At 43.4% G+C, this 12406-nt stretch overlaps 1 protein-coding gene across 4 annotated transcripts in view; it reads left to right on the top strand.

Moving 5' to 3' along the window:
* SPTLC3 (serine palmitoyltransferase long chain base subunit 3) overlaps nucleotides 1-12406 on the top strand; it is a 180692-nt gene that overhangs the window by 126575 nt on the left and 41711 nt on the right. For all 4 annotated transcript variants that reach the window (XM_021921238.2, XM_021921235.2, XM_021921236.2 and 1 more), the window contains one exon: nucleotides 7919-8045. In XM_021921238.2, the coding sequence (XP_021776930.1) occupies nucleotides 7919-8045 (127 nt within the window). The remainder of the gene's footprint in view (nucleotides 1-7918; nucleotides 8046-12406) is intronic.

Here is a 12406-nt window from a genome sequence, read left to right as displayed (position 1 = left end):
AGGATGGCACACCAGGCCCAAAACCAGTGCATGCAAGTGGTATCAACAAAAATCCCCACTTCCTTACCTATTGTGATGAACAGGAATTTCTGGTAAACCAGTTAGACAAACCACGAAGTGCAGCAGAAAACAGTCCTCTCATTGAAAGCTCATGATTTAAAACAACAGATTTAATTCTGGCCACTGGCTCTGCCATGAAATGCACAGATGCTTAAAATGTTCAGAGTTGTAAGTGGTTTTTACCCTTCAATAAGCACTGCTTTCTTTCGGGTTCAAAGCATTGTTTTTCATCCCCTCTCCACTTGCCTGTGGGAATTAGCCGGGTAATGCTAAAACCATTGGGAATGCCCAGGATCTTACAAACTTCAGCTAAATCTGGTGAAAGGTTAAATGTTCCCTTCCTAGACTGCCGAAGCAGTAGGATCAGAGGGTCTCAAATTTAGGAGCTCCCTGATCCCGGCTACATTGCCTTGTGAGCTTGTGGTTTTGTGATTACTTTAGCAGCAGTTCTGAACTTCAAAATTTTTAACCAAGCGTAACTCTGTTTCCTGAACCAAAGGCACCTGAATAAACTGAAGCAAGCCAATCCTTGAAATGTTGTCAAATTTGGTGGATGTCACATTTTTCCTCCTAGAGTGCCTTCATTTGATACCCACTTTAAACAAAGGCTCGTGACTAGCAGAAGTAAAGACCAGTTCACCATGATTCTCTCTCATGCTCTCCATTCTGACATTAGCAAGAGTATCTTTAAGGTGTAGATGTTCCTGTGTACACAATTTCTACTCATTTGGCATAGATACCGAGCAACTGTGAAAATTACCATTATTTACATTAATCCGGATGCAGAAAAAGTATGTAATCTGTTCCTTTTCTTACCTTTTAAAATGCTCGTTTTATGCATATTTACATCCAGAGGGTCGCATCGTTCATTCCCTCTCCTCTCCCTCCTTTTTCCTCCCCACCTTTCTCTGTCTTCTCTTCCCCTCATGTTGCACTGCAGTGTCTAAATTTACCACTAGATGGCAGCAAGAATTAGAGGTGTTTGGCAGAGACCCGTTAGCCTCCCCTGAGATCTACCGCCCTAAAATAGCAAGATGCAAAACCTTGAAAACATAGGATTGTTTCCAAGACCTGGGCGGTGAGCAGGAGCGCACTTAAGAAAATGCATGTATCTCTGATGACTTAAAAATCAGTCAGATACACACCTATGGTTTTGATGAGACTGTGACAAACCTGGGTAAACAGGCTTCCTTTCAGCCTAATGAGGTCATGATTTAATGGAACTTAGGTATCTGTTCCTTTGTACCTTTAATTCTTTTTAATTATGTTAATTTTTATTATGTATAATTTCAAGTCAAATTATATATTGTATTCCTATGAACTTTAGACAATTTTGTGAAGAATTTTTACTTTGAGTCTGTTTAAATTATGCTTTTTAACTGAAACAACACAGGATTGGGCAAATACTAAAGAAAAACTACTTCTACTAGTATGTTTAAATAATTAGAGTACAGTTTTCAAACTCTGATAACTGTACTGTAAGATAGATAGATAGACAGTTGATAGAGAGACGAATAATCTCCCAGATACTTTGCCATATATCTCAGTTTAGGGGATTATTGCAAAATAGCTAGGATTCTAAACCAATGTATACAAAAGCAACAAAATTGAACATAAAAAAGTTAAAGTACACACGTTCAGACTTGCTGTTTTTCTGAAACTGTATATAATTTCAATTTCACTGTGCCCATAGGGTTCTCAGTAAACCCTGAAATTTGAAAATAATCAGTTAGCTCCAAAAATCTAGAAAAAAAGATTTAAAAATCTGGCTCTTAACTCTCTTTTTAAATGATGTTAATATTGGTATAGAGGGGCTGCATTTCCAATAACAGTGTCTGGGAGGTTCTGGAAATCTTTATGGAATGGGTCAAGGTCAGAGCTTTATATATTAGCAACTAGATGAGTCATGTAATGAAATATACTTGAAAACAAGGAGGAAAAAATGGTTTAGCATGATGATACTACCAGAGAAAACAGAGGTTTTCTTTTGACCTCAGAGCCTTTTCCTCACAAAGTGTCCTACAAATTCCCCTCTGCTAATTGGAGGTTGCTGCCAGGCTGTGATCCCCTCTTTCCACTCAAGGAAACTGCTAACAGTCCGTCCAGAGCCAGCAGAGTTTTGCTGTTCTGCTCACTTTGAGTTTGGAGCCACTATAGATGCACAGTGAACAGCCTAACTTGGAGGAGTCTGTCCTTTCAAGACTTTCCTGATAAAATTCCAGATCACTACTTCTCTCCACCTGTCAGAGCTCCATGCCATGAATGGCTTCTTTGAAGGGAAGCCTAAGCTGATGAGACTAGGTTTCTCATTTTTATTCTTTTACATCTGTATTGATCCTGTTGCTGGGAAATGTGGTCAATGCCAAAGACCCCAAACTTTTCCCCAGACAAGGATCTTGCGTCCACTTATATGCTTGGCACTGAGCACTGGCTCCCACAGCCTCCACAGGCTGACCAGAGACTTGCAAATGAATGAAGCGATGGTAGCCCTTGTAACTGATAGGTTGCAGGGCTGGAATTCTGGAGAAAGGAACTGGGACAGGGCGGACAAATTTGGGGTGAGCATTAGTCCCAGAAGCCCGCATGCCAGCCAAAGCCGGGTTGCTCTAAAAAGCAAACCCTGCCCTGCACGCTAGGCCCTGGCTGTATTTAACATCCCTTTGAAGTAAGCAGGGGTCATGGCGTGAGCTCTGAGATGTTTATTCTAAGAGTCTCCTGTCTGATTTCCTCCCAAAAAAAGCCACCCTTGCCCTTGAACTTCAGGCCCATGGGTAGAGAAAACAATCAGGGTTTTGAACTTCCAAATGGATGTGGAAACCTCAGTATGAGGAGACCTCTAGCCCACCTTGAAGAAGACACATCCCAGACTCACCTTGCAAAAGACCAAAGCCACCTCTTAACTCATGGCTCATAGCACCCATTGGGGAAACAAGAGGGGGAATTCGTAGCCAGGAATCAAGGCTCTCCCTGACACTCTCCAGAAGTTACTCAAAGAGCTCCATTTTTTGAACCACACAAGCAAATAAACTTCCATCCAGAAACTCAGACCCTGAGAGAAAGCGAACTCAGTCCAAAAAAAATAAAATTTGGGGCAAGATAGTCTTAACATTAAAAGGAACCAGTGCTGCACCAATGAGGTATTCATTCAAACTAAGAAGGCTCATGACCTTGACTTTAAAAAATGTCTCAATCTGTGAATTAGGGTTGGGGACATTGGGAAGAGCCCTTTTCAAGATCAAAGGAAGGTTTGTTTTGTTTCCTTGTCTGATCTTTGTCAGTGATGACCCCCAAGCTAAGTCAGTAATACCCTATATGCTTTGAGGCCCCTGGCCATCTTTCCTCCATCTCTAAAACTCCTCTGTTTTCCATTAGACCGTCAGTATTTAGCAGGCCACTACTAGGTATCCACCACTATGGATTTTAAAAGAAGTGTAAAGCTCCATCCCTGGTCTCAAGGAAGTTTCAGTCCCTTTTGGAGAAACAAGAGAGATAGACATGAAACATTTTGAGGCCAATGTGACTCAATCTGCGGTTTAGTACCATATGGATGAGTAGATCAGGACGTCTCCCCACCCTCTCCAAAAAGAGGAACAGGCTCTGGGTTAGGGAAAGCACCGCAGGGTAAGGAGAGTGGAATTGGGGTCTGTGCTCTCCTGGACCCCCTCACACCACGCCAAGCTTACTCTTCTGGGGAGAAGTCTGGAGAAGTCAAGTGTGGTCTAAGGGTGGGGCTCTACAGTTAGCTTCTTTGGGTCCAAATCCTTGTTCTACCACCTTTTGGGAATAATTTGGGAATTCTCTGTGATTCAGTTGTTCTGTCTACAAAATGCCAATTAAAACAGTATCTACCTGAAAGAGTTATTGTGAAGTTTAAATGTATTAATGCATACATAGTTCCTAAAATGGAACCTCAGGCCACTGGGGAATATCAGCTATGCTGTTAGCTTCTAGCCTTATCAGCTCTTCAGGGTCATTCAACCTGTCATCAAGCCTAGGTACTCCCTTATTGAAAATGTTTCTCTTTTCCTTTCTTTTCACTCCTGCTGCCACCCCTCCCCATAAGGATGCAGGAAGAGCTAGGCTGAAAATCCTTGGTTCGATGTATAGGTCTATCAATGTATAGTCACACAACCTTAGAATGTAACCGTGTGCAAAACAAGAGAGTTGAAACAAGGACACTCCAAGAAGCATTTATATTTTGGTCCCCTCCTCCCACGCCATGCTCGCAGTTCTAAGAATCTTTCAATTGGCTATTCATTAACAATAATTGGCCAGGCGCAGTGGCTCATGCCTATAATCACAACACTTTGGGAGGCCAAGGTGGGCGGATTACCAGAGGTCAGGAGTTCGAAACCAGCCTGGCCAACATGGTGAAACCCCGTCTCTACAAAAAATACAAAAATTAGCCGGGCGTAGTGGCACACGCCTGTAGTCCCAGATACTCTGGAGGCTGAAGCAGGAGAATTGCTTGAGCGCAGGAGACAGAAGCTGTAGTGAGCCAAGGTCATGCCACTGCACTCCAGCCTGGCCGACCGAGCAAGACTCTGTCAAAAAAAAAAAAAAAAGTTACCAACTGCATCAGGCATTCACTGTTTCACTGTGTACCAGATGCTTTTCTAAGCATCTCATATATGTATTCACCCATTTCATCCTCATAAACTCCAAGACAGGTATTACTATGATCTCATTTTTCAGAGAAGCCAACTAAGGCACAGAGAGATTTAGTAACTGGCCCATAGTCACACAGCAGTAAGTGGCAAAGCCAGGATTTGAATCCAAGCTATTGGGCACCAGAGGCTGCGCTGTAACTCCTGGGTTATACTCCCTCCAAGGGGACAGCTCCTTAACCCCTTGTCTCAGAAGCACTGGCTTCTCCCTCTCTTCCCAATTGACATCTCCATTCTGTGCCCATAAGATGCCATCCTTATTCTTAATTTTAGGACAGACCCATGCCTTTTTGCTCCTCTGCATCTATTCAAATCTCCCCATCCCTCATGGCCAGATCACACCCTTGAAACACCTTGTTCCTGACAGAGGTCCACATGAGCCTCCATCATCCAATTCCCAGGACCCACCCACCATCTCCTCGTTGACTTCCCCTGCATCCTGTAGGGAGATATTCGCTCCAACAGAGAAAGGCAATCCCTGCTGCTGCCCCCCAGGAGCACGGAACATGGCACTGTGAAGGACAGCCCTGACTGTAGCTACTCTGGCACATGACTGCTGTCATCTCTTTGAGGCACCTCAGATACTCCAAAGTGAACTTTCTGGATACCCTGTGGCTGATGAATTCAGTCAGGCCAGCATCATGCACATACTCTTCAGATATGGGGAAAACCCACCCAGCTTTTTTCATGAGGCTCACCAAATAAAAGAATCAGCAAAAAACTTAATTTCATTTATATAAATGGATAACGGATGCCAGGGACTAGCCCTATGGTCCTTTTCTATCCTCCCTCCCCTCCTGGACCCCCACACATGTCTAGGACATAGAAAGTTACTGGTATATTCTTGCTGGAAGGAAAGGTGGAAGGAGGGAAGGGGAGAAGAAAAGAGGAAAGAAGGGAGGGAGGGAGGGAGGGAGGAAGGAAGGAAGGGAGGGAGGGAGGGAGGGAGGGAGGGAGAGAGGGAGGGAAGAAATACTTTGAAATACAGAGAAGAAAAGGATTTAAATAAAAAATTTGAAATGAAAAGAGAGAGGGAGAGAGACAGAGAATCAGAGTAGATGGGAAGGGGAAGGAAGGAAGCTAGAAGGAAAGGAAGAAACAAAAAACAAAAAGAATAGTTTGAAGTGAAGGAGAAGATGGAAAAGGGAAGTCATAGAAGAAGGATGGGTGGACGAGGAGATTCAGAATGAAAGACATATTGAAGAAGGCAGGAAGAACAGAACAGATTCCCTGGTTCCCCTCATGGACCAGGTAGAGTCATCACATCATTAATTTAACCTTCACCAACCACTATAAGGCAGGCCACACACTGTTCTGAGGAAGAGAAACTGTGACTGTTGAAAATGCTTATAAGCAACAATGCCCACACATACCCAAGAGAGATGGAATAGTGATGGGCAGGGAACAGGCCCAGGCTCGGAGGTGGGAATGAATGTGACTAATGAAGGAGGGTGAGGAGGACATGAACCTACCCCAAAGCAGAGGATCTCGATTCCCAAGAGCTCTTTCCAAATCACCTTCATGAGGAAGGAAGACATAGCGAAGACACTTGCCTAAGTGGGATTCTAAGCTGTGCCATTATTCTAAAGAGAAGGCACCTGATCCTTTAAAGACCCCACTGCTAATGCAGAGGGCTGCCATCAGCCCATTAGCTTTTCTGAAGGACACTCTGAGGGTCCCAGGCCATGAGACACTGTAGGTAGGCTGATGGAGGGTCTCTGCAATCCAACTGAGCACCTGCAGGTGCCAGCTCTGAGGCCCTCACCACTGCGGCATTAGGTTACTGGAGCTTCTTAGGGCTTTCAGCAAGCTTACTTGGGACCTTACATTTGGCCTCAGGAATCAGGCATACAGGTGAAAAATGGCTCCTCCCACTGAAGACCAGAATTCTGTAACAGCTCAGCATTCCAAAGAGTGTTACACAAAATACACAAAATTCCAATAGTTATCTGCTGCCCAAGGCATAACCAGAGTTTATCTGGTCCTAACCTATATTCTGGTTTCATTTCCCACAAACCTGTACTCAAACTGTCCTTTGCTGTCCTCCAAACACGCTGTCTCCATTAGTTTTTGCTGTGTAACAAACCACCCCCAAATTTGGTGTCTAAAATCACCACCATTTATTTAGCTTCCAATTCTGTCCATCAACAATGTGGGCTGGGCTCAGCTGAGGAGTTCTTTTGTTCTCATCTGGACTTGCTTCTGTACAACAGTCCGTTGCTGAGTCAGCAGGGCACTGCCTGGCCTGCGGTAGCTTCAGCTGGAGTGGTCCTTCTCTATTCCACATGGTTGTCATCCTCCAGCAAGCTAGCTCAGGCTTATTCACATAGCAGCTGGAGAGAGTTCTGAGAGGACAAAAGCACTCAAGGCATTTTGAGGCATAGACTCAGAACCACCACACCATCATCTCTGCCATATACTACTGGACAAAGAAAGTCACAAGGCCAGCCCAGATTAATCCGCCTTTTGATGGAGGGAGCTGCAAAGTTGAATTGCAAAGATGCATGGTTACAGGCAGTGAGAGAATTACAGCTATTTTTTGTAAACACTCTACTATACATGCCTTCTACTTTCTTGCTTGTGTTCCTATGTTCAGTTTCTCTCTTCTGCCACCCTCCCTCCACGTTTTCTTTTCCTCCTTAATTATCTTCATTCTTCAAGGCTTAATCATATCTCCTCATTGGAACCTTCTCTATCTACTTCAGCTAGAAGGACCCTCTCTCTTTCCTCTGCATCTTGCAGCCCTGTTGCATGTCCTAGTTTGCATGGACTGTGACTTATTCTACCATGCTTGTTCATGGGCACAATCACATGTAATATTCTCAAGGGCAAGGACCACATCCTGTGTTCTTTGGGCACTGAACACAAAGTCAGTGCTCACACATAGTAGGTACTCAACAAATGCTTCAGAGATCATTTTTTCTTCACACATCTGGTTTTGCCTTAAAGTTCAACTCCAAATTTGCAGCATCCTGCTTTGCTGTAGATTCTAGGTTTTTGAGGGAGAAACTATGAAGGAAATAGAAAAAAAGAGTTTGAGGAAAACCATTGAGAGTTGGACCCCATTCCTCTTTTGAGCTGTGAGATCAAATGTCTTTTGCTATGAAGATGGGGATGGGACTAGATGTAATTTCCACCACCAGTGTTGAGATTTACTTGCCTTCTTTTTGTGTTTTCCCTCTTTATTTAAGGACCTTGTGGATTATTTACGGGTTCACTCGCATAGTGCCGTCTATGCTTCATCCATGAGCCCACCGATAGCAGAGCAAATCATCAGATCACTAAAACATCTCATGGGAATGGATGGGACCACACAAGGTAAGAGGATCCGCATAGAGCACAGCTCTTGCATCGCTCTGTCTCCCTTCTGCCTCATTAATTTTTCCGCTTCTCAAATACACACCTTTATCTTATAGAACCCTATTTGTAAATCAAGCCATGTGATAAATGCACAAAAACTGCTGTTAGCACACCACACAAAAACCCTTCGTTAAAGCAAAGAAAACTTTCTAATTTACCTCATTGTGAACAGCAAATTGAGATAATTTTGTGTGATCAATTATGTTGAAATGAAGCAAATATAGTGTGTGTGTGTTTGCGTGTGTGTGCGCTCGCGCTTGCATGCACATGCCTGCCTGTGCTTGCTTGGGGCTGTCACTTGTGTTTCCCTAAGACCAAAGTAGCCAATTTAATATCCAATTTTTCATCCTTTTATTTTTTATAGCCAGAGGTTGGGCAATGGAAGGCCACCACTGGCCATTTGATGATATATAGACAAAACACACACAATAACCTTCCAGCCATTTCTTTGCCAATGGGAACAGAGCTAAACTGTGCTACCTTGCTCAACCCAAATTAATGCTTTTTGAAAAGTTGTTTCATAAAAGCCTCTTGGAACTCTCCCTCCATTTTGCAGAGATGGTTTATAGAGATTCTATCTCATGTCACACACCAGAGGGGATACGGTGCTGAAGAAGGCAGTTCTTGCTGCCAGGCAAGCTGGTGAGCACATTTATGGAAGTAGCCAATTTATCCTGGCCACTGGACTGTACAATCCATGTGCCTCACCTCACTTCCCAGCTGTCCTGAAGTCAGACATTGTTTAATGCAACCCTCCAAGCCTGCTACTTCAATAGAAGTATGGCGTACTCCATCAGTTTTCGGTATTATTAAAGCAGCAGAATATTCACATACAAATTTTATCAGAAGCCTACTGTATAAAACAGATAAGAACAAGGCTGATCTAGTTAAAGTAGTGTCTTCACATACCCCCTTACTGATACCCCTTGGGGCCCTTCTACTGAGCCCTAGTGCTCCCAAGACACTTGTTTGAAAGACAGGACTTTTTTTCACTAAAGCAGGGTAAAGGCCTGCAGGAGGATATTTTTTCCTCCATATGAAATGCAGTGATTGGCTGATCTCTAGGATTCCTTCCAGGCTTGCCTTTTCAGTGTTATGACTCTGCATCTTATTGATTGGTCTTTGTGAAAAGAAAACGACAGTCCAGTCTAGGAAGCCCTTATGGTATGAGACTGAAGGTAGCTGCCTGGATCTGACTCCTGTGATACTATTCACTCGTGTGTGACCTTAGACGAGTGACTTATCTATTCAACCCCGAGCAAGTGACTCAACTTCTCTGTACTTCAATTCATCCAGTTATAAAGTGAGAAAAAATGATATTTAGGAGCCAAGGCTTTTGTGAGAAGTAGATACACTAATCTGTATAAAATATTTAGCATTGTGTCTGGAGACAATTATTAGTAAGCATTATATAATTGCTTGCTACTGTTATGTGCTGTTGTTTCTGAGGTGATCAACAAGTATTTGAACCATTTCTCAGAGATGCTGTAGGAAGCATCGTTATGACAGAAGTGAAGTAGGACTAGATATCCTCTAAGATAAGATCCTGGATTAGTCAGGATAAGGGAGGTTTTGACACCATAATAAATAAACCCTGTAGATCTCAGTGGCTTCACAGAACCAAGGTATTTCTTGTTTGCATCACATCTAATACCAATCAGTCAGCTCTCTACACAGTGCTTGTCCTCGAAGACAGTGACTCAGGCTGCTTTCACCTTAAGGGTTCGTCATCTCAACACATGGCCCCCATGGTTACCAAGGTAAAAAGAAAGGGAGGGTCAGCCTGGAGGTGATTCTTATCACCTTGTTTACAATCTATTGGCCAAAACTAGTCATATGGCCACACCCCAAAACGAGGCCGGGGTAAATTAAGGGATACAGATTGGATAAACAGGTACCTTTTTTTTGGTGGGGGGAGGTTCTTTTTTGGGGGGAGTTTTAAAAATTTGAGACTGAGTCTTGCTCTGTCGCCCAGGCTGAAGGGCAGTGACGTGATCTGGGCTCACTGCAACCTCCACCTCCCAGACTCAAGCAATTCTCCTGCCTTAGCCTCCTGAGTAGTTGGGACTACAGGCGCGCACCACCATGCCCAGCTAATTTTTTTTTTTTTTTTTTCAGACAGAGTTTCACTCTTGTCACCCAGGCTAGAGTACAATGGTGTGATCTCAGCTCACTGCAACCTCTGCCTCCTGGGTTCAAGCAATTCTCCTGCCTCAGCCTCCTGAGTAGCTGGGATTACAGGTGCCCGCCACCACACCTGGCTATTTTTTGTATTTTTAGTAGACACGGAGTTTCGCCAGGTTGGTCTCAAACTCCCCATCTCAGGTGATCCACCCACCTTGGCCTCCCAAAATGCTGGGATTACAGGCATGAGCCACCACACCTGGCCAATTTTTGTATTTTTAGTTGAGATGGGTTTTCACCATGTTGGCCATGCTGGTCGGGCACTCCTGGCCTCAAGTGATCTGCCCACATCGGCCTCTCAAAGTGCTGGGATTACAGGTGTGAGCCACTATGCCTGTCCTAAACAGGTATCTTTTAACCTTTTAACATTGAAGCCATATAGAGCGGCATCTTTTCCTCCACAAGCTTTCCACTGTATGAAAAAACTGGCCTGGAACTACTGGCTTCCCATAAAGCCATATTAATTCTCTTCTTAAACTTCAAGTGTTTCTTAATGGAAAATCAATTATTTGAGTTTTAAGCAAAAATGCAAGTTAAGTGAATTGTCTCAGAATGACTAGAATTATTCTTTGGTCTTGTTTTAAACACAAGTGACTAGGAAAAAGTTATTCTAGAAATTAGCTTGTGTCTCAACAAAAATTTTCACTCATTTCCGGGGTCCTTTGTTGTATATGTCATCTGAATCAGTTGCTTTACATGTACGCAACTTTACAATCATTTCCTTCCGTCCACTGGATTGGCTTACCACTTCATCACAGACAGAACTTGCTCTGTTGATCTGATCACAGTGGAAGAAAGATTACATTAAAGACATGAGTAATCATCTGCCATCAATTTTTCTTCCCCTGAGGTAGGAGATATTTCCCTTGCTTCTCTCTCTTAGCCTTATACCTAAGTAATTCTTTGGTTATTTTTTTAACCTCGCATTTAAAGTTTATCACTTTACTCCTCTTGTCATCTTAAGAAAAAAAAAAAAAACAGAGAATGTCATGTGTACGGTCTGGTTTTTTTAGAGGCAAGATAGGAGAATGAGGGAGAAATATAGGACAGTTTATTTTCAAAGAAACAAACAAAGGAAAGTAGAAGAAAAAGAAAATTGACAGAATTATCAGCCAAGTTTCAGCTGGTTGTGCCTGACACATCTTTTGAAGCATTCAAAGGCACACAGTGGATGATCACACTGGCCTTATTTGCAACAGTGGCTTCTTTAAATCAAATGAGCAGGACAGGTTAGGGACATTGCACTACCTCACCCCTTTCTGCAGAGATAGACTCACTCTCAGGGTAAAGTTGCCCAGAGCTCAAAGGATGCACTGTTTCATGCAAGAGCTGCGTTACAGGATCTGAGAAAGAGGAGCCGGGCTCTGAGCCTTCATCTTCAGCCCACTCCACTGCAACTGTGATTGGAGTCTTTCAAGGCTTTGTTTCGGGTTGAGTTTGGAGAGCAGTTGGCCAGATCTGTTCCTTGATGAATGTCTTCACTTTAATCTGCAATGCAAAGCCATACGCTTCAAAGAAAGGCAAGCTACAGGAATAAGGTCAGTGTTCCTTTGATGCCAAGGTTCAAAGATGAAATAGCAGTCCCAGTGAAATGACAATGTTTATGCACAAACAGCCACCTTCACTCTGCAGCCAGGCTGCTTGTGGAGTTAATGCACACAGGCTGAGGGGCTGCAGGCCGCGCATGCATTCCATATGCACCAAGACTCTTTTAATCTCCTGGCCTGTCACTCTGAGCAGTGCAGTGAGTCCAAAAGTGGAGATTTGATTTCTCCATCCTAATGGATGTTGGGTGGTCTTCCAGCCAAGCCAATGTTGTAAGCCCCTTAAGGGCAAGAAATGTGTCTTGAATTATTTTGGTGTTCCTCTGAGTGTCAAACTCAGTGTTCAGCTTAATAAATATGTCATGACTCAACTTCCATCTTGCCAGCCTGCTCCATTTCAGGTCAATGTTTATGCTAAATAAGATCATGAGGATGTTTATCTCATAGGACTGGGAGCTGGGAATTGGTTCCACACCAGTTGTGGCAGCAGAAGGGATCACTCAGTGATTGAGGTTACTTTTGGAAAGGTCTAGAAAGATCGCAGCTCAGTCGTTTTCTTATCTAGACATAGCATATATAGCCACAAGAAGG

This window comes from Papio anubis, chromosome 16 (genome assembly GCF_008728515.1).
Source record: "Papio anubis isolate 15944 chromosome 16, Panubis1.0, whole genome shotgun sequence".
Taxonomy (NCBI): Eukaryota; Metazoa; Chordata; class Mammalia; order Primates; family Cercopithecidae; genus Papio; species Papio anubis.
The sequence above is the reverse complement of the archived record's forward strand: the minus strand, read 5'-3'. Positions and strand labels throughout refer to the sequence as shown.